Source organism: Daphnia pulicaria, chromosome 1, assembly GCF_021234035.1.
Source record: "Daphnia pulicaria isolate SC F1-1A chromosome 1, SC_F0-13Bv2, whole genome shotgun sequence".
In the NCBI taxonomy this organism is placed as follows: Eukaryota; Metazoa; Arthropoda; class Branchiopoda; order Diplostraca; family Daphniidae; genus Daphnia; species Daphnia pulicaria.
Window position 1 is genome coordinate 11,764,926 of NC_060913.1, and position 19,338 is coordinate 11,784,263.

Sequence of the window (19,338 nt, forward strand, 5' to 3'; positions counted from 1 at the left end):
TTTGCTCTTTCCATCTCTGGCACAAGTTGAATCAGCTGAAAAATTGTTTTCTTGAACTCTAAAAAACTATTGGCCCTGCAGTGTGAAACTGATTAAGAATGTTTCGACCGATAATTGTCAGAACAAATGCTTTAATCTATTCCCGTTGAATTGCCGTCGACTAATATAATGGTATTTCAATCTCGATTTCGAGCAAATATTGGTATGAAACACAGATGTGATGCTCCATTTTTTCTTTTTACTCATTACCGCCTGCGTTTCTCATCAATTCGTACACATTCGTATGCATTTGAAGCAGGAATCGTTAAATACATATTACTATTACGTGCTTCACTGTATGATACTACCGACAGGTTGCAGTGATATAAAAAAAAAACAATGAAAAATGGAGATGAAACATAGTGAAGAAGGGTTGAGTTAGGGGGGGGGGGGGGGGGGGATATCCTAGCAATAAACTGGGCCATCCAGTTGTTAGAACTGAGGTACTGAATTTTACTGAGGATCCTTGGCCTCCGGTTCAGAGGACGGGTCAAACGGATTAGGTCCACCTCCAGGTCCGCCCATCTGCCTCCTCAGTTGTTCGACCAATTCGGGATTGGTTGTCTGCATCTGATGAGCCAACTGCTGTCCACTGCCAAGAAGAAGGAAAAATATGTCGGCCGATCAAAATACATTTATCTCGATTTGTCTAAATGTGAATCTTACACTTGAAGCAGCGATTCCAGCCCACCACCTCCTTGTGCAGACCCAGTCATCATTTGATTCATCCTAAAAATAAATAAAATAAAATAATAAACAATAAAATTTTTGACATAAATATGAATACGTAGTATTTAATTTAAAATATCAGTTTAAGTCACGTCAAGATATATTTTAATAAATAATAATAATAATCACAGCAAAAGAGAAACTCACAGTTGCTGCATATTTGGATTGCTCAACATTTGCTGGGCCATAGACATCAAACCTACAAAAATGTTAAAAATTTAGTTCAATGAGCTACAAAGTTTAAAACATTTAACAAACAATCTACCTGGATTGTTGAGCATAGCTCCCACATCAAGCCCTGGGATACCCATACCAGGACCCATGCCAGGAAGACGTTCAGCTCCACCAGTCTGTTTAAGCTTTTCTTCGGCGATTTGAAGATTACTTTGGTAGCTTTCATTCTCTGGCTCCAGTTGAACAGCACGTTCATAGCACCTAACAGCATCACCATGTTGATTGAGACTTGCATGAGCCAAGCTAAACATAAAGAAGAATGTTTAAATGTTACACATTATTGAGCACAATTAGTAAAAATTTGTCAATGTTGAGTGAAACAGAAAAGTGGATTACCCCATTCGGCCATAAGCTTTGCTGTAGAGAGGATCGATAGTAATTGCTTTTTTACAATCATCAATGGCAGACTGATGCTGATTGAGCTTACTATGCGCTGCAGCTCTGTTGCAGAAGTAGACTGCATTTCTCCCATCCAACTCAATGGCCCTAAAAACAAAACATTAATTTAACATCAAAATACATTACAGATATCAAGAGCTTACTTTGAATAGCACACCAGAGCTTCAGCAAATTGCTCAGATTTCATCAGATTGTTTCCTTCATTTTTCAGTTTTTCAGCTTGAAGTTTGATGTCTTCGGAGACTTCAGCAGGAAAGGTTGGTATCTGAAGTCAAACAAGAGACTTGATAATAAATTGTGTTAGATTGGAGTATTTAAAATATAAAACTCACTTCAGAAGCAACAGCATCATGAAAAATATCGAGCAAAGATTTGGAGACACTTAGAGATGTTGCGTCTTCAGGTGTCAGTTCAAAAGCAGTTTCTAAACACTGCACAGCAACCTCTAAACTTTCCTGCATATAGATTGTACAATAGTCAAACATTTTAAAATTTAAGGACATGAAAATTTGGTGTTAAATCTACCTGAGCGTCGGGTGACAAGTTTCCGTATTGTTTTTGCTCAGCTAGAAATTGCACGATCGCCAGAGCTAGCCGCTTTACAGAGGACATTCTGAGAGATGTTTAGATCAAAACTGATAGCTTTAGATTTTGATTCTTCACAGGAGTATTGACACTTGGCAATACCTTTAGCAAATCGATGGAATAAAAGTGACAGGGCCAGTAAAATGTTGACACACGTGTCGAGTTTTTTCGTTCGTGTTCCTTTCACTTGGATATGTAATACGACTACCGTGATGATTGGCGAAAAAGATTTTAGCAGGCGAACACGGACGGTTAAGCACCGTTCCCATAAGTTTAAGGCCAACCGACTCCAGTCAAGAGACTGGTAACTAGCGCTCGTTTCCCTACCTTGCTCAACTAAATGCCAATGCAGAGAGCAGAGTAGCGGATTAAAGATAATTGATGACCTCAAAGTAATTGGACGAAGCAATGTTTTACACGAACTTTGCACTTATTAATAAGAATGACTACTGGAAAGAAACCCTTTCTGGAAATATCAATATTTAGTATTTCACTATTTCAAAAGTGTGTTTGTTTGTTTGAAATTTTGTTTGCTATCTTATTTGTTCTGTTTTACATCATATCAGAGCCTTAATGGCTCTGATCATATTGCCAACTATGACTGCATTTGGACTAACTGTATTCTAAGAAATGAATTTAGCAAGGCGGACTATCCGAGAAATCTGACCGTGACACCCGCTTAGTTATTAGTTACCGAAAAAATCCGCCGCGGACACCTGGCGCTTTTGAGTAGGCAATCTTCTGCAGCGGCGGATTTTGTCGATTGGACCCTGGAGGCTTGGACGTTAGTCGACAATGACAATTTTTCACCAGCTATTTCAACAAATCTTAAAAAAAAAAGATTAATTCTAAAAAAAACGAAATTTTTTCTTTGTAATGAATGATGGATTAGTGAATCTGCCACTCTGGTCATAGACTCGATTTGGTCATGAACTCGATTGATTTTGAGAAAAAAAACGGAAAAAGTGTAAGAAGATATGTTAATAGTCTCGCTCCCCCTCCTTACTTAATAGCCTGCTCCTCCTAATAGCTCCTTTCCAGGTAGACGTTAAGGTTAATGATGACATTGTCTAAGAGCGTTCGCAAATTCGTGGCGCTATATAAGACGACGGTGAATGTCCAATCGACACCACACTCCAACAGTTCATCTTCCCCAGCAAAGATATTCACTCATCAGTAGCAAACTCAATAGTAAGATACTAAGATTTTATTCAATAGCATTTAATTTAATTTGTAATGTACCAAAAGATTATATAATTATTATTTTATTTCTCTTTTTGTAACAGATGGCTTCCTACGCCACGATGCCTTATGCAGCCCCTCTCCCATCTTACGCACCTCCGTCTTATTACACAACTCCGTCTTACGGTGACGAATATGCTCCGATCCCTTTGACTCCGTTGGTCATCCCCGGCGATCTTCCTTCCGCCGGTGGAGGAGGTGGTGGTGGTCTGGTCACCAAGTTCTTGGCGTTGCCACTCATATTCGTGCTTCCCATTTTACTTCCCATCATTGCGGTGGTTGTTGTTCTGGGAGGAGGTGGCGGAGGCGGGGCTGGAGGAAGACGACCGCTTCCTTTAACAGCTTCAAACGACACTGACATCTACGAAACAACTCCTTACTACGACGACAGCGCCTACGGAAACGACTACCAAGATGAAAACGAATACAACAATTCAAATCAAGACAGCCAAGGCCAGTATCGTAAGCGTCGTCAAGTGGAGAAGAACAATTACATTCCCACCGCTGTTCCATCGATGAGCATCGCCCAAGTCGAACGACTGACCCAAGTTGTTTACGCCGCAATCAACTCGCAGGAATGCATCCAGCGTCTCCTGTGTGAAGTTGGATCCTTGTCCCGCTCCTTCTCCAAAACAATTCAAACGGTAACCAAAGCTGTCGAGGATTATGTTCCTGAGAAGCTCAAAGATTCCTACCACGTCCTCACCAAAGTACAAAAATGCGAACAGTTTCAATGTGGATCCCTTAAAGTCAAGAAGTAATTCCCCTGATTATAAGTGCAATGCAAAACTTTTTGTATATTTAAAACTTGATTTGACTTGATGCTTATTTGAAATTCTTTGTGTGTTTTTATGGAATAATACATCAGTGGGTTAGTACCCGAAAGTCGAATATCCGATAGAAGTTTTTTCTAAAAAGCATAATAGTTGAATATACAAATTGCAGAATCGGATTATGTTGAGGGGATGCAGATTAATATATTCATCTATTTCTAGCAGTCGCTAGATGGGGTAGGTTCGACCATCCCAAATTTAAAACTCTGACGTAACCATACCTTAGAACTTCTATGACTACACAGTCAAATCTGAAAATAAAGAATTCGGCTCTTGAAAAAAGTGTCATTAGATATTTATCTATACATAATTAATGCAGTAAGAATACATCAAGTCTTAAAAGGGACTAAGGAAGAAAACAAATGAGAAATGACGCAATCGATTGAAGCCAGTGATCAGGCAACAGCACGTGTGCATTAGAATGGAAATCTAGCAGACGACGTTCTTCCTTTTCAGTCGTTCTTCCTCATTTTCTGTGCTGAAATTTTTCAAGTCGCAGAAATCAATTAAATTAAACCATGGAGTACCAAAGAGAACCTTGGTGAATATTAGTTTTGTGTTTACTTTGAAGTAGATTAGTGAAAAAAACCTGTGAAAATATGACAGTTATTGGTTAATCTAAGCATTTCGTTGCCGGTAGTGAGACGAAGTTGAAGCAGCGTGTGAATCTTACGTTGTAGTGCAATTCATCTCATTTTAGTTGTCATACTCTGACCACGAATATTTACTTTTGAATTTTGTTCTTAACTGTGTTTTTTTTTTGTTTTTTTGCCAAATTTTTCAGCCCTTGGCGGATTGTTGATGACTGTGGTGGAGCCTTCACTATGGGAGCTATTGGCGGATCTGTCTTCCAAAGCATCAAAGGTTTCAGAAATGCCCCAAGTGTGAGTTGACAAGTTTGTTTCTTTTGTCAAAGTATTTTTCTTACTCATCTCCATTTTGAATTGCAAATTTACAGGGTTTCCAGAGGCGAGCATTTGGCAGTATAATCGCCATCAAAGAACGAGCACCAATTATTGGTGGAAATTTCGCAGTTTGGGGTGGAATGTTTTCCACCATTGATTGCACACTAGTGTACTTCCGTCAAAAAGAGGATCCCTGGAACTCAATCATCAGTGGATTTGCCACTGGTGGTATCCTTGCCGCTAGAAGTAAAATCAAGATTCAGTTTTTAACAATTTTTCAATCAACAAACTAATGCACAACTAATTGTGTTTTGCAGATGGTGCAGGTGCCATGATTGGCAGTGCAGTTGTTGGCGGTTTGATTTTGGCCTTGATTGAAGGCATGGGAATTATGTTTACGCGCATGACAGCTGATCAGTTCCGACCAATGGGACCTCCCACAGAAGAACCCATGAATTCATCGCCTCCGTTCGGAAACCAGCAATACCAATAGCCAATTAAAGATCACAATTTAGCTAGACATTTTCTTGAGTTGTTCCCTTTTTTCTCCCCCCAGACTTGATTCTATTCATCCTCAAATTCCTCGTCGGTAGTGCTCGCACGCCATAGAACGCGATAGTCGAGTCAGTGATTTATATTAATTGATTGGGCTCACCATCACGCAGCCCCAATTATTTTGTCTTGGTACCGTACGTTTATCCCGGCATTTTCCCTTGTTTTTTTGTCTGCCGTGCTACACTGACATTTAAATGCCGCTGTTTGACGCATCTCAATCAAATGTATAAATAAACGGAACACAAGAACCACCAACAAAACGAAAAAAAAAACAAACATTAACCTAAATTGCGCGCGAAATTTGTTTCGTGTCTTGACCATTTTACACTCAACAAAATTTTAGAAACAAAAACGGCCAGGCTTCAAACGTCTAGGATTTCTAAAAACAAAAAATAGAAAAGGAATTTACTGTTGTTGTTGTTGGCATTCATCGTTTTGACGATGGAGAGACTGGCCTGTTATAGGACAAGGAAAACTGTTGAAGAAGAAGAGACGTAATTTCTAAAAGAGAGAGCGAAGAAGATACCGGAGACGAAACTGTAACTGGTTACCATGAAAGGTCAGACGGCGTCGTGGCGGTCAATCGAAATTCAAAGCGGCCTCCGCGTCGCCGGAGCAATAACAATCATATGGGGAAAGAGAAATATTATGTTTAAGGGCTACCCACACTACCAAGTCTCTATGCAAATCACGTGCCGTGTAGTACATAATAAAGACCGAGGCCAAAAGATGGGGAGCCCAAAAAAAGAATGACCCCCTCGGGGGTTCCCGATGAGTCGATGAACGCGTGAACGGGCCAAAGAAACCCTACCTCACTCTCCCGCGTGTATTTCTTTTCTTTTTTTCCTCCTCTTCTTGATTCTTCTTTTTTTTTATCGCGGAATGTTATATCGACCCCCCGAAGAAACGGGAACCTCTATATTAATGTTTTTCCTTTTTCTTGTAATTTTTTTTTTTTATTTTCCAAGTCTTAATGTCCGTCTCGCATCGGCAACCACGACATTATTAAGGTCACGCCCTGGTGTGTGTGTTAGTCCACCATCACCCCCACGATCACGCTTATAGACTTTTTCACCTCACTGATTGGGAACTTGGATAACGAAACAAGGAAGGGCCTTATACTATACCGCCAAATACAATCGTGTATTTTACTCTTGATTATATATTGACATTTAAATAAAACCTCGTCTCGCACTGCTGGACCTTTTCTATTAGGCCCTTATATACAAATCGGTGATAATAATGTTAAGGGAAATTTCACAATGGCTTTTTTTCGGTTGGGCCTAAAAAAGGACAAAGGTCCCAAATTCTTCTTCCTAATCTTTTTTATTTTCTGTTTTTTTTTTTCTTGTGTTACGTGTCAATCTATTACGTCGCTATTTTATTAGTGTATGTTTTTTTTTCCTTCTTATCCAACAACGATCGATCGGTAGGGGGGAAAACAAGGATCGAAAAACGCCAGACTTTTAATGATTGAAAAGATAGTAGTTGGTTAAGAGATATGCACTGAACAGTCAATCAAGCCCTTAAACGTCAAAACTACAATCAGGTGTAATCGTTCAACGAGCTGACGTCTGCAAGTGCACCACTGACAGACTCCCCCCCAAGGAAAATTTGAAAAAATATAAAACCGGTTGGAGTCGGCGGCGTCTAAACGAATATATAAAATGGCCGCGCGCGGTTCACTTGGATTTGAACTGGGTCAGAAACAAATCAAAGCGGCACCTCTTACAACTTTGATAATATCTCCCTGTTCATCATCTTTTTTTTCCGACACTTTAAAATAGGCACGAACTGTGATGTCACGGCCTTTATTGTGTCCAACCAGAGAACAAATTTGAAAATCGGCCGAGCGCGCGGGGTGGTCTGATCTGACGGCATTGTCCAAATAAATATTTCTCTCCACTGTATAAACAAGTCAATCATCATCGACATCAATATACGTAGGGTTCTGAAAATCACTTTGGATGGGGTACCGTGCAGTGGTATTAGTGTGTTGTGAGAGCCGAGAGTCGAAATGACGTCAGCTTTTTTATATATAATCATATAATACGTATACAAGATGAACGGAATGTCATTTGCTTGACTGACTGTCAGAACTAATCGAACTAGCGCCCCGAACGTTTTTTTTTTTTTTTAAACGCGCGGTCTCTCTCTCTCCTAAACAAAATTCTATTTTGGCCTTTGAAAATTGAGAAAGTGACCTCTTTTGAACACACACACACAATCCCTTTTTTCTTCTCATTCGGAATATATATACATTATATATATAGACCGATATTCAATCAAAGCCAGAAACTCAAACGCATTTCGAAAGAAGAAAAGTCACTTTTCTTCCATATGTCGAACAAGTTTGCTGGTTCTTTTTTCAATATTTTTTTTAAATTTTGAATTAATTTTTTTTTAAACCACCGCAAACGACTTGATGGAGCGAATTAGGAAGGTGGTTCTGTCCTTGGCTATACATATAACATTTAAAAAAAGGAATTTTTTTTTTAGTTAATCGGGAAACAAACACGCGCGCCCAACGCTACTCAATTTGAATGTCTAGCCGCCAGCCAGATAAATGCCGTAATAATAAAGCTTGCCCAGCAGATTTCGTACGTATTTTTGTTTCAACACCTGTTGAAAGTTTTGATGGAATACGTTATTTTACACACACAGCAGTCGAATCAACCTGCTGTGTTGTTATATTTCCAACTGTTTAAAGTAGAGCAACCGTTTTTTCCGTGTGTCGACGTGAAAACTTCCCTTTTTCATTGTGTGTAATTGGTTGGTGCGGCTGGCCACACGCGGGATGAGTCTCAAAACAGCTGTTGTTGACACGTCGTCCAGATATTCCTCACATACAGAAATTTGTTTTTTCTTCTCTCTGCGTCTAATTTAGATTTTTCTGTCAAAAAAGAAAGAAAAAGAGGTCGGTTGCGATTTCTCACGGGTGCGAAAGAGACGGGCGTCACGCCAAGGATTTCGGATTCAGTTAGAGACGCTCACGGTTGCGGCCTTGAGTACATAACATCTTCCCAGCACGACCCACTCTCTCTCTCTCTCTCTCTCTCTGCTTGTACTGTGCATGTGTGTGTCTGAACGACGACTCGCGGCCCGTCGCTCCCCCGACGTCGGTTGGCCAGCAGCAGCAGCCTATATACCTTTTGAGCATTATCATAGTATATACTGGCGAAAAAATGTGCGTGAAAGCGGCCGCGGTCCCGCCGTGTGTCGGATGGTTCAAAATGCGAAAGAGACCTCCTTATTCCTATAGGCTCTCTACCGCAGCATATAACCCCCCCGGTGTAGTAGACGTGTGTGTGTGCGCGCTGTTTCCACTGCGTTGAACTTTTATAGCGGGCGGAATATCTCGTGTGGAATAGGAGAGAGAGAGAGAGGGAAAAGAGACGGACTTGAAACTGGGCGGTCCGTTGGGAAGAGAGAGAGAGAGAAAATCCATTCAAAGTCAATAGCGGAGCCTCGACACACACAGAGAGAGAGAGAAACGGGAGAGAAACACACGGCGCCATCACCTCCGTGCGTTCGGTTGGCTGTTTCGGCATTTCAGTCGAGGAGCCGAGCTGCCTCCCGCCGGGCCGCTTTGAATCACGCTCTCTCTTCTCATCTTCTCCCTTTTTGATTTTTTTGTTTGTTTTTTTTTGCGGGAGGAGCTGCTCATTTGCGTATTAAAACACATCACTTGTTTTATTTTATTCCGAAGAGGGAGCTAGCAGCAGCAGCGAGAATGAGAGAGAGCGGACGAGACTGTGTGCAACGCCAAATCCCGACCCATCATCAGCATCATCATGCGGCCGTGATGAGAGTCTGGTCGCCATTTTCTCGCCAATTGTAGTAATTGTGTTAGTGCTGGCGAAATTCCTGTAATAATTTTTTTTCATTTTCGTCCAAGGTGAGAAAAAGGAGAAAAAACAAATCGACAAAGTTGTGCGTGCTGGCGTGGTTGCCAACGTTCGCCTTCGGGCGTGATATTGTCACGAGGGAAAGTGTTTGTGTGTGCGTCTACTACACTCGGCGGCGCAATTATTGTTGTGTGTGTGTGTGTGTGTGTGTGCGTGTCGGGTTATTTATCCGTCCCTCGTTGTACGCGCGGTTATTAGTTTGGCCCAACGGTAAGGAAGCGCGCACCTTGCGTGTGCGTCTGTTTGTGTTATCGGACCGGAGAGAATAATAATAAGAATTTCGGCGGTCAGCATTTGTGAAAGTTCGACATTCGATACATCCAACACAACACAACACACACGCCATTCAAAAAGAGAGAAAACAATCGGAAATTCTACTACGACCAGAGGCGCTCGCATTTCCCCACTGGTATACATACGGATAGCAAAATGTAGCATTATGTACACATAACAAACGACGGTCTTATGGATGTACACATAGTATTGATCTCGACACGGTCTGTGTCGTTCCTTATCAGCCTCTCTTCGTCAAACTGTTCAAGTTGCCCAGCACACGATTTATGATTTCTATGGTCGCATCAGCTAATCCTTTTATAGACGCCCTATAACTAATGACACACTTCCGCTGGTTGTATAAAATCGCCGGTTCCTGGTGGCGCCCAGCATCTGTCGCCGTCGTCGTGTGTTGCATCATTCATTCATTCATCAACCCGACCTGATGACGACGACGGCAGACGCTTCTTCTTCTTTTAGTCAAAATAGAATCAAATTTAACTTTTGCAATTTATTTCTTGGGGAAAAAATACGATCTGCCAAAGTTCTTCTTTAGTTTTCTGTAAGGACTTTCTATTTTTCGTTCGATACTTTCTCTCTGTGCGATTTGACACAGCAGCTCGTAACGGAATCGAGTTTATTATGGGCGTCCCGTATATATATCCGGCGACTAAGAAATAAGGGGGGGGGGGGAGACAGGAAAAAAAAGTAACAGCAGCAGCACTTGTGTGTTTGAAGTAGAGAGATGACAGCGGATTGGGAGAGTTCTCACTACAACTTCTTCTTCTGGGGCGAACCCTTTTGGGGGTTTTGCTATGGCGTCATTGACGACTTTCGAGAATCTGTTACCCAGCAGCGCATCGTTATTTGGGATGGGTTTGAAACTGTAGAGAGAGAGAGAGAGACCAGCAGCAGCAGTCAGGCTCAATACATCTCTCAGAAAGGCGCTTTCCTTCTTCTTCTTCTTTTTTATTTTATTATTATTATTATTTCTGAAGCCGAGAGTCTCAATGGACCCCACTTCAAAGTGACTCCCCGTCTTCCTCCTCCTCCTCCTTCTTTTTTTACGTGATTTTTCTAAAAGAGGGTTAGGAGTTATACACTATCCTTTTTTTCTGTCTCTCTCGGTTGCTGCTGCTGCTCCTGCTGTCGACTTGTTACACTGAACAGCAGCAGAAGCGCAGCCCCTCCAGCGCGTTCGGCGTTCGGGCTGATGCGCGAGCGCGCGCGCACTCGACTCTTCTTCATTCCGGCACGCACCCGCAACGAAAAGCTTTACGACTCCGTCTTTTTTCCTTTTTTTCAAATGTATCTTCCCCTTTTATTTTTGTCGGAAACTTAAAAACGAAAATCTTTTATGGATGGGGGCATGTACACAAGAGAAAAAGGGAGAGGAGTTGTGTGTGTGTGGCTGCTCTTAAATGTTTATTGATATTCTCGTCTTTTCTTTATAGATTTTTTGGCTTAACTGGAATCGGACGACGACGGACATTGGCGTGAGAATGTGCTGATCGACTGTCTCTCCTCTCGTCGGTCAAATTTCCCCCCGCAACTTCTCGCACGGCCCATTTCTTTATCGGCGTCGACGCGATGCCGAGTTGGCGGAGGGGCAATCCAGCAGACCTCGTACAACACGATCCGCACACAACAACAACAACAACAACTAGAGCGATAGCCGAACAGCGTTGACAAACGTGAAAACAAATAGGAGAAGGAATTGCTGGACGAAGAAAAGAAAAAAAATAGAAACGGGAAAACACGCACTCGTCAAAAGTTTAAAAAGAAACAAAAGAAACGAAAAAAAAAGGAAAAACAAGTGTGACTTGAGATAGTGATCCGTAGATAGGGAGGAGAATAAACAACCCCCCCAAAAAAACACCAGAAAGAGAGACGACGATTGACGCGGTTGTTTTCGTGTGTGTTGGGGGTGAGCGTGAAATTGAAATTAGAAAAAAAAAAAAAAGTGTTTGTTCCGTTTCCCGTTTTTCTTCATCGCCAACAGGACCCGGCTCGACACGAATGGCTGCTGCCCATCAACATTCTTCCGGTTTGTGTGTATATATAAATATACTACATATACGTGTGCTGCTGTGTATACCCGTTGTTGGTTTTTCTCCTTCTCTTCCGTCTTGTTTTGTAAACATTGTCAACACGGCGGACTTTGCTGTACACGGGTGTGTTTATTATCTCCGTCTAGATCTTGTCAAACTCGTCTTTCAGCAGCAGCAGCACACACTGGAATTGTGTGATTCTTTTTGAGATTTTTTCGTCAATTGTACCACATAGTCTTTCCTCTATAGAACTTTTGTCTTTTGGGAAATTTTTCGACTAATGAAAAAAGAATCCCGCGTGCCAGGCATTTCGAAAAAAATCCGGCTCATACTTTTCTCCATTTTTGGACGGCGACAGCATTCTTTTGAGCCTCTCTCTCCTTCGGCTAAATGAAAAGATCTGGACGAATTGATTTTCTTTGATTTTAATTAGATTTCAATTTGGTTATAGGCGGCGGCGGCGGCAGCGGTAGCGGCGGGACTAAGCGGTCGAGATTTCTGAACCGGCTCTTCCCGTGGCGGTCGGGTCAGAGGTCGAGCAGCGGGAGCCGGATGATGGGCCATCATCACAAGGAGACGCCCAGTCAATTGTTTTCCGGCAGCAGCACCAGCAGCGTGCGACGCACGTCGCCCGTCGATTTGAATCTGGGCGGCGAATCTTTGCCGATGATGGCCACCAGCCCGCCGTCCGCACTAGTCATCCCGTCTTCATCACTGCCCATTCCGCGCTTTCCCGACGTCCTGGTCGAAGCCGACGTGCCGGCCATGATCATCTCGTCGCCGCCGGCCCATCTTCGGCGAACGCAGCAGCAGCAGCAGCAGCAACGCCAGCAAAAGGATGTTGCTGCTGGCACGACGGGCTTCCGGATGACGTCGGCCGGCCCACCGTCGGCTCAACGTCACCACCACCCGCCGACTCCCGAAAACATCGATCACGAAGAGATGAGCGCCTTACGTCATTTGGCCAGCGAATTGAACGCCGCACTGCGACTCTCCGAAGAGGAAAATCTTCTACTCAAAGGTCATTTATTATTTCCTTATCGGCTTTGAATGATTTCAATTCATTTTGAGTCCGTATCAGCGTAATATTTACGAGATTGGCGTGAATTTATTAACTATAAAATCGACTGGCACTTTTTCCAAAATGGCGTCAGCGCAGTCGAGCCCCTCACGGAGAAAAATGTGAGACGTCACGATTTTTTCTCTTTTGTGCACAGATGAAAGTACGTAATCTAAAGAATTCAATTGCTATACAATCAGCTGTTAAAAATGTGGTAAACCTCCAGCAAAAAGAGCTTGAATCCTAGGCTCCACACGTTTGTTTGTTTGTTCGGCGGGAAACTTGCGGGTTTAATCACGAAAATCTCCAGGCTTCAATTACAATTTTCTCTAGATAGTAAATATGACCGTTTAGCATGTGGAAATAGCCGGCCATAAATCTGGTAATGATGCCGCTTCAGTCATCGTTTTCATGTCGTTTCAACAACCCAAAAAAAAAAAAATGGAGATGACGGGGGCCCGTGTGTTAACTGTGTTATGTTGTTGGCTCTTGGCGCTTTCGTTTTTTGAATCGTCACGGTCATCTCTGATGCTATTTGGTGCTGGGAACAGATGCGAGATCTTTCACTTGCGCCCTAGAGATTAGACATACATTTACAGACATCCGCTGGAGGCGCCCGCTGGCCTATGGCCCAACCTATCCCAGTCAACAGGCTAAAATTCTTCAACTTCTCTTTTTAAAAAACTGCAACTGGATATGAAATAAGGCCCGTATTAAGTCGCCAGACGAAGAGAAAAAATGAGAATATCCTCCACTGCATAATTAATCAAGTAAAAAAATAAAGAAGGGGGGGGGAATAGAAAGAGAAATCCCGAAATCAGATAACGGCAGAGAAGCTGACGAAAGAGTTGCGGTGAAGGATGAGCGTGCGCTCTAAGAGATCAGATGATTCGTTGCGTGCCAAAGATTTGAAAAAAAAAATAATTCAATCCGAAATAGAAGAAGACAAATCAAAACTAGGCGTGTGCAGTAGTGCAGACTTTGATTCTAAAAGGAATAGAGAGAGAGAGAGAAAAAGGGGCGAGTCATGCACAATCATTTTTTCTTTCTTTTGCCACATCTTATTCTCTCTCTAGCGCATTTCTTTTTTAACAAAATGAGAGTCGAGTAGAAGAAGAAGAAGCTGGCCGATTGTTGGGCCGTTAGCGCCGCGCAGATATGCACGGCGTGTTTCGCCTTATTTGGAACGGGGCATACATAAGCGACCCTTGTGTGTGTGGATGTGCCCATTTAGTCTCTCCCCCTCCTATTCCATCCGCCGCCCAACCCACAGCACCTATATAACTGACTCTTGACAAAATACTGCAGCCTCATTATGTGGAGACGGCAGAGGTCACACAGCGCATACACACGTTGAAACACGAACGTTTCTATAGAGGCAGCATTCCTGCCGCTGGATCCTCGACCCGGTGTCGAGTTTAGCTTTTTTCGACGCGTATAAATCTGCGGGATAAAACAAAAGAAGAGATTTTTTTGGGTATAGAGGCAATAGAGCGAACCAGCCTGTATAGACGCGGGTTTCGGCGCATTGGTTTCACGGCCTTGGTTTGTCATAAATTCAAGCCGCCGCTGACCGCGCCGATCAGTCCGTCTGATAATAGAACTTCAAAGTCTGCCGTATATGGACGCGGACGCCGATCGTTTTCATTTTCTCTCGGCGTCCTCTTCTCTTCTCTCTTTTGGGTTCCGTTCAAACAATAGATGCAGAGAGAGACAAGTGCCTGTGGGTCTTCAAAAAGTATAGACGCTGATCCAGCGCAGCTTGATTTATCGTCGAATAAAATATTTTTGTGTTGGCGGTCATAGCCATTCGAAATGCCCTCTCGATAATCTGAAATTTTTTTCTTGTTTTTTTCTTCTTTCTCTCTGATGCAACAACGTTTTGCTTTTGTTTTCTTTTTTCCTTATGACCAGCCAAACTCCAAACGTTGGACGAGTGGGGTCTGATGGCCGAGCAACAGGAGGAACTCGTCCTGGGCGGCAGCCAAACGGCCAAACTGGACCGGTTGATCGAGGACCTGCGCGACATCGCCTCATCACAACCCACATCGCCGTTCTCATCGCCGGTCAGTTTTGATTCCCAAAAAAATTTTATCTCAAATCTTATGGGGGCGCCAAAAAAAAATTTTTTAAAAATAACATGTCGGAATTTTCATCCGGAATTTTCATCCGGAATTTTGTTTCTTTGAAAAAAAAAAAAAAGTTTGTCCACCGTCGGAACATGCGCGACCTCGGCCGAATTCTCCAGCAGCGACAACTGGAATTGCGGCGGTTAACGGCCGAGCTCCAGCAGACGCAGACGGAACTGTTGTTCACGCAGGTGGAGCTGGATCAGGTGCGCCGCTGTCTCCAGCGGCTCGACCAGCGGCTCTTGTACGCCGAAGACGAGCTGGACCTGGCCCGCCAAGGTCTGCTCCAAGCCTCCATTAGCAAGTAAGAGAGAGAGACAGTCACGCCCCTTTTGAATTTTTGTCTTTTCTCTTTGATACGACCGACACCGGGCGGCCAGAGATGGATCTCCTCTCACGCCCTTTTGATTATCATTTGATTTACCTCATTTCACCTACCGTCCAATCAATAGGCAGAGGCTCATGCAAGAGCTGCAGACCACCAGAGGCCTTCTGATGAGGTGCTGGGGTCGTGTCCGTGATCTGGAACAGCAGCAGCAACAGCAGCAACAACAGCAGCCGGCCAGCAACGTGCTAGAAGGGAGCTGATAGAAAATAAAGATGAATGACTATTTTGTCCACATATAACTGCCATCGCCACAACTTTACGTATTTACCTCAATAGTGGCCGTGATAACGAAAACTCATTTGCACCTATGCCCATCACACACACCCCTCGATTCGGTTCGGCTTCCGTGAAAAAAAAAAAAAAAATTAAAAATAAGTAGATGACGTGGCGATTTATTGTCGTCACACACAGCCCGGCCCGAGTTATACAGTTGGAAGTCCGCGAATCATGACTAACCAAAATACCAAAGAAAACCACAAATTTCAATATTTGACGGAGGCCTGACCCCCCAAAGAAATGTAAGTAAAAGAGAGAAAAAAAAAATTAATTTAAAACAAAAATCATTCGGGTGAAGATTTGTCATGTGTAAAGGAAAACAAATTTCCGATTGTATTTTTAAGAGTTTGCTGCATGCTGCTGGGAAAAAAAAGAGAAACAAAAAAACAACAAAAAAAGATGTCGGCTGTACAACACTCGAAGATTGCCACACACCACCGACACAATCCGATCATTATTACCAATTTACATGGTAATGCCCCCCGCCCAGTATCCTAACTCCTCCTCCCACAATCCCTCCTCTCTCTCTCGCACAAATATATCATATCAGAAAAATAATAATGAAATGGAATAAAATCAGAGTCAAAAAGGAGCCAGCGGAGATTGAAGGTGGGAATGAGAAGAAGTTTTTCGGCCACACGCACGCACGCACGCATACTCACACAATCACAGATACACACACACACAGACACAGACACACAACAAAACGCTGATCATACTCGGTCATACCCCTACCGGCTGGCACAGTCACAAGCCGAACCAGTGGGCAGCAGAGAAACAATAAAACGGCCACAAAAGGCCAAATGATGACGGATCACATCCGATACCGTCCCAGAAATGATAAAAGAAAAGCGAAAATCACGAGAGCCCACATTTGTAATTCAAAGTGAACCTGCTGTTGAAAAAAAAAACAAAAAAAAACAGCAGGTTGGGTCCGACCACTTCAGTTATTTTGTTTCTTCTTCTTCTTTCATTTAACACAATTGAAAGGCTCCTCTCCCCTTTTTTGTTTTCTTTATTTCTTATTTTCTTGTTTTTGTTTTTTTCCGTGTGTGTTACGTTACCAGTAACAGGAGACACTGCCGAGATATACGTGGAATCAAAAAAGTGCGCGACGGGAATAATTTAAAAAAATGTGGTCTGTGTAAAAAGTGGACACAAACGATTGGAAATCAGCTCATCAGGTCTCGACTGGAAGAAGTCATGGCATCCGACGGAGGTGGGAGCACGGTGGCGGCGGCGGCAGCCGCTGCCGCCGCCGCGCTCAACACTTGTCCGTTGCTCTCGTCGGCGCCGTCCAAAAGTCCGGCCTCGTCACCGGCCACGGGCAATCCATTCGGAGCCCCGTCTTCACCACCTGCTGAGGTATAAAATTTCATTTCAAACGTTACGATGGTGCGTGAATTCATTAATTTTCCAATTGCAATTCTCATTACCGGCAGGAGGTGTGACGGCCACTCGTAATCGCTTGGGGTCGCCATAAATCAACGAGTGGACGTTGGGAGAGCTGCTGCGCGAATTGCTCCGCTCGCGGGTGATGTGATGGGTGGTGGCGGCGGTGGCGTTTGTGCCTTGCAACTCCTGCTCGTCCAGGAAGCGATCCATGTAGTCGGTGGTGCCCGGGTGGAGGGCGTACTTTTTCTTTTCGAGTCGGGCCCGATTGGCCAGCACGTCGTGACGCTCCGTTTTCTTCCACAAATAGTAGAACTGGACCAACTCGCCGACCGAGCGCGTCCGCACCTTCTGCTGCTGGATGTGGTGAAAGTCCTTGCCGAAAACGCGCAAACCCGACTCGAAATTCCGGCACTCCTCTTCCGACCAGAGGGAAACGTTGTCGCACGGCGTCACGTTGCTCATCTTCCGCCTCCGCACCGCTTCTTCGACGTTGTGCCCACACTGCAACAGCTGATGCAATGCCTGCAACCGTGTCAACATTTGACGTTTGAAAATGAGCAGAAAAGTCAATACAGATTTTCGCGATCCCCTGTTGCAATTGTCTTGTCAAACGATCGTCAACTGACCTGTTCGTCATCTCTCGTGTGAGCGCCCATGGGGAGGCTGCCCAGCGAATAAAGAGTCTGCTGGGTTTTGTTGGCAGACGTGGGGAGTTTGCTTTTCATGAGTTCTATTTGGATTTGAGCGCAGCAACGCAGGTACTCGTCAGTGGTGGCGTCGTCGAGGACCCAAGGAGTCCACAGCAGTTTGTCTTCGTTTTCATAAGGCACCGTCTGGATGTTGTCATAAGGACTCAATCCGGAAGGAACACTGGATTGATATTCTGAACCGATCATGATTGTCTTAAAAAATACAATTTCAAATAGCATGAGTAAATGACATTTGAGCTGAAATTTGGACTGTGTTAATTACCTTTCGCCATTCGTCTTCACCCGGTGCGTAGTCAACGTCGTCTTCTTCGTCAGCTTCTTCGTCGGATGGGGCGGCCCCGGCCGTTCCAGATGAGCGAAGCAATCTTGCCTCTGGAACATTACCCTCTTCATTTGGATAGAGGAGGTGAAGGTCGGATCGGGGTTTGATTTCAGCACTGGCTTTGACAGGAAGTGCCGCTTCTTCCGGAAGTGCAGTTGGATCTTCAGCAGGCAAGTCTTTTTTACTAGAAATTGCATTCCCAGAAGAACTGCTTTCAGATTCTAGACTTTCGTCATCATCTTCTTCTTCATCTTCCTCCATGTCCTCTTCCAATTCTTCTTCAGGAAGCCTTGCATCCGTGGGTGCAGCCACTTCCCCATTTCCGCCAGCAGCACCACTCCCTCTGTCTCCATAACCATAGAGGGCTAGTAGCTGTTCGATTGGCATGTCTGACTCCTGTGTAGAAGACAATTTAGTCAAGGCTAAATTTGGCTGAGTATGGATATGTAGCTGTTTAGTGTGATAAAACGGTTAGTGGTTAACCACCAACAACCATGGTGTCAACAGGTTTTCGAAATTTAACAAAACAATCCCACACAACAATTTAAAAGGAAATAATTACTTTTTGTAAATTATTCAATTCGTTTTGAGGATCTTCTCCACCAGCACTTGCAATGGCTTCTTCTTCTGCTAGTGTTTGCTCGTCATCAAAGTCATGCACAAGCATTTCAGCTGTAGGTTCAAACTCTTGGTCCCCATCACCTAATCAACCAAATAAAGAGAATGTCAAAATCTCGAATCACAAGTTCACTTACATAATAATATACCTGGTTTTTCGGGGCTTTGCTCCCCGTCTTTCAAAAGCTGAAAACAACAACACGTAGAGTTAAGATTCGGCGCTTTCAAACACTGATGGCATTTTAATTTAGAAATATATTTTGTCAAGGGTAATAAGAACTTGAATTTTAATTAGCTGTCGCTAATCAAACAATTTTTACTGAAAGTTACTTAATAATTAGTGTTAAAAAAGCAAGAATCGAAAAAAGCCACTTACCGAGTCCGCCATTGTATCACTATACTGCGCGGATCATGGGGCTATGGGAACGCGCCTAATATTCTAAAAGGCGCGGAATGTAAACTATTTTTCAAATCGGCCGATTTTGAACCAAGCTATGAGAAAAAAAAATGTATTGATTGGAAAAACAATTTCTATTCACTTTTCTTTTTTAAGTTTTAGCTAATAGTATAATAATAAAGAATAAATGGTTGGATCGACCGTTTTACTTTGATTCAAGTTGTGCTTATATTAATATTTGGAAGAATTATTCTAAAACTGCTATTCCTTTTCCTTAAGACCGACGTTTA

At 43.3% G+C, this 19,338-nt stretch overlaps 5 protein-coding genes across 11 annotated transcripts; 3 read left to right on the plus strand and 2 right to left on the minus strand.

Annotated features, from left to right (window-relative positions):
* Window positions 1-216: 216 nt before the first annotated feature.
* Window positions 217-2,240, minus strand: LOC124326676 (small glutamine-rich tetratricopeptide repeat-containing protein beta-like). 2 transcript variants are annotated; one of them, XM_046785589.1, is made up of 9 exons: window positions 2,089-2,240; window positions 1,927-2,036; window positions 1,734-1,856; window positions 1,545-1,666; window positions 1,339-1,488; window positions 1,034-1,245; window positions 916-967; window positions 706-768; window positions 217-631 (listed from the first exon to the last, which is right to left on the minus strand). In XM_046785589.1, exons 2-9 carry the CDS (start codon window positions 2,011-2,013, stop codon window positions 493-495), a joined length of 948 nt encoding a protein of 315 aa, XP_046641545.1. In that variant the 5' UTR covers window positions 2,014-2,036; window positions 2,089-2,240; the 3' UTR covers window positions 217-492. The 2 variants fall into 2 exon arrangements, with proteins under 2 accessions (XP_046641545.1, XP_046641544.1); XM_046785588.1 differs by having other exon boundaries at window positions 1,927-2,014; window positions 2,089-2,239.
* Window positions 2,241-2,786: 546 nt separating this feature from the next.
* LOC124321253 lies at window positions 2,787-4,123 on the plus strand. Its single transcript, XM_046784161.1, has 3 exons — window positions 2,787-2,953; window positions 3,064-3,177; window positions 3,273-4,123. Exon 3 carries the CDS (start codon window positions 3,273-3,275, stop codon window positions 3,987-3,989), a length of 717 nt encoding a protein of 238 aa, XP_046640117.1. The 5' UTR covers window positions 2,787-2,953; window positions 3,064-3,177; the 3' UTR covers window positions 3,990-4,123.
* Window positions 4,124-4,441: 318 nt separating this feature from the next.
* LOC124329130 (mitochondrial import inner membrane translocase subunit Tim17-B-like) lies at window positions 4,442-5,776 on the plus strand. Its single transcript, XM_046788166.1, has 4 exons — window positions 4,442-4,602; window positions 4,846-4,945; window positions 5,020-5,212; window positions 5,284-5,776. The coding sequence occupies exons 1-4, from the start codon at window positions 4,580-4,582 to the stop codon at window positions 5,457-5,459; spliced, it is 492 nt and encodes a 163-aa protein (XP_046644122.1). The 5' UTR covers window positions 4,442-4,579; the 3' UTR covers window positions 5,460-5,776.
* A 3,214-nt stretch (window positions 5,777-8,990) lies between these two features.
* LOC124320756 lies at window positions 8,991-15,981 on the plus strand. 4 transcript variants are annotated; one of them, XM_046783642.1, is made up of 7 exons: window positions 8,991-9,838; window positions 11,157-11,749; window positions 12,205-12,774; window positions 14,728-14,879; window positions 15,017-15,246; window positions 15,395-15,848; window positions 15,951-15,981. In XM_046783642.1, exons 2-6 carry the CDS (start codon window positions 11,722-11,724, stop codon window positions 15,528-15,530), a joined length of 1,116 nt encoding a protein of 371 aa, XP_046639598.1. In that variant the 5' UTR covers window positions 8,991-9,838; window positions 11,157-11,721; the 3' UTR covers window positions 15,531-15,848; window positions 15,951-15,981. The 4 variants fall into 4 exon arrangements, with proteins under 4 accessions (XP_046639598.1, XP_046639599.1, XP_046639600.1 ...); XM_046783643.1 differs by having other exon boundaries at window positions 8,991-9,639; XM_046783644.1 differs by having other exon boundaries at window positions 8,991-9,419.
* LOC124320755 (mesoderm induction early response protein 1-like) lies at window positions 15,857-19,100 on the minus strand. 3 transcript variants are annotated; one of them, XM_046783641.1, is made up of 7 exons: window positions 19,028-19,100; window positions 18,801-18,837; window positions 18,596-18,735; window positions 17,974-18,429; window positions 17,628-17,903; window positions 17,043-17,523; window positions 15,857-16,966 (listed from the first exon to the last, which is right to left on the minus strand). In XM_046783641.1, the coding sequence occupies exons 1-7, from the start codon at window positions 19,037-19,039 to the stop codon at window positions 16,779-16,781; spliced, it is 1,590 nt and encodes a 529-aa protein (XP_046639597.1). In that variant the 5' UTR covers window positions 19,040-19,100; the 3' UTR covers window positions 15,857-16,778. The 3 variants fall into 3 exon arrangements, with proteins under 3 accessions (XP_046639597.1, XP_046639595.1, XP_046639594.1); XM_046783639.1 differs by having other exon boundaries at window positions 15,857-16,963; window positions 17,974-18,483; XM_046783638.1 differs by having other exon boundaries at window positions 17,974-18,483.
* Window positions 19,101-19,338: the final 238 nt, after the last annotated feature.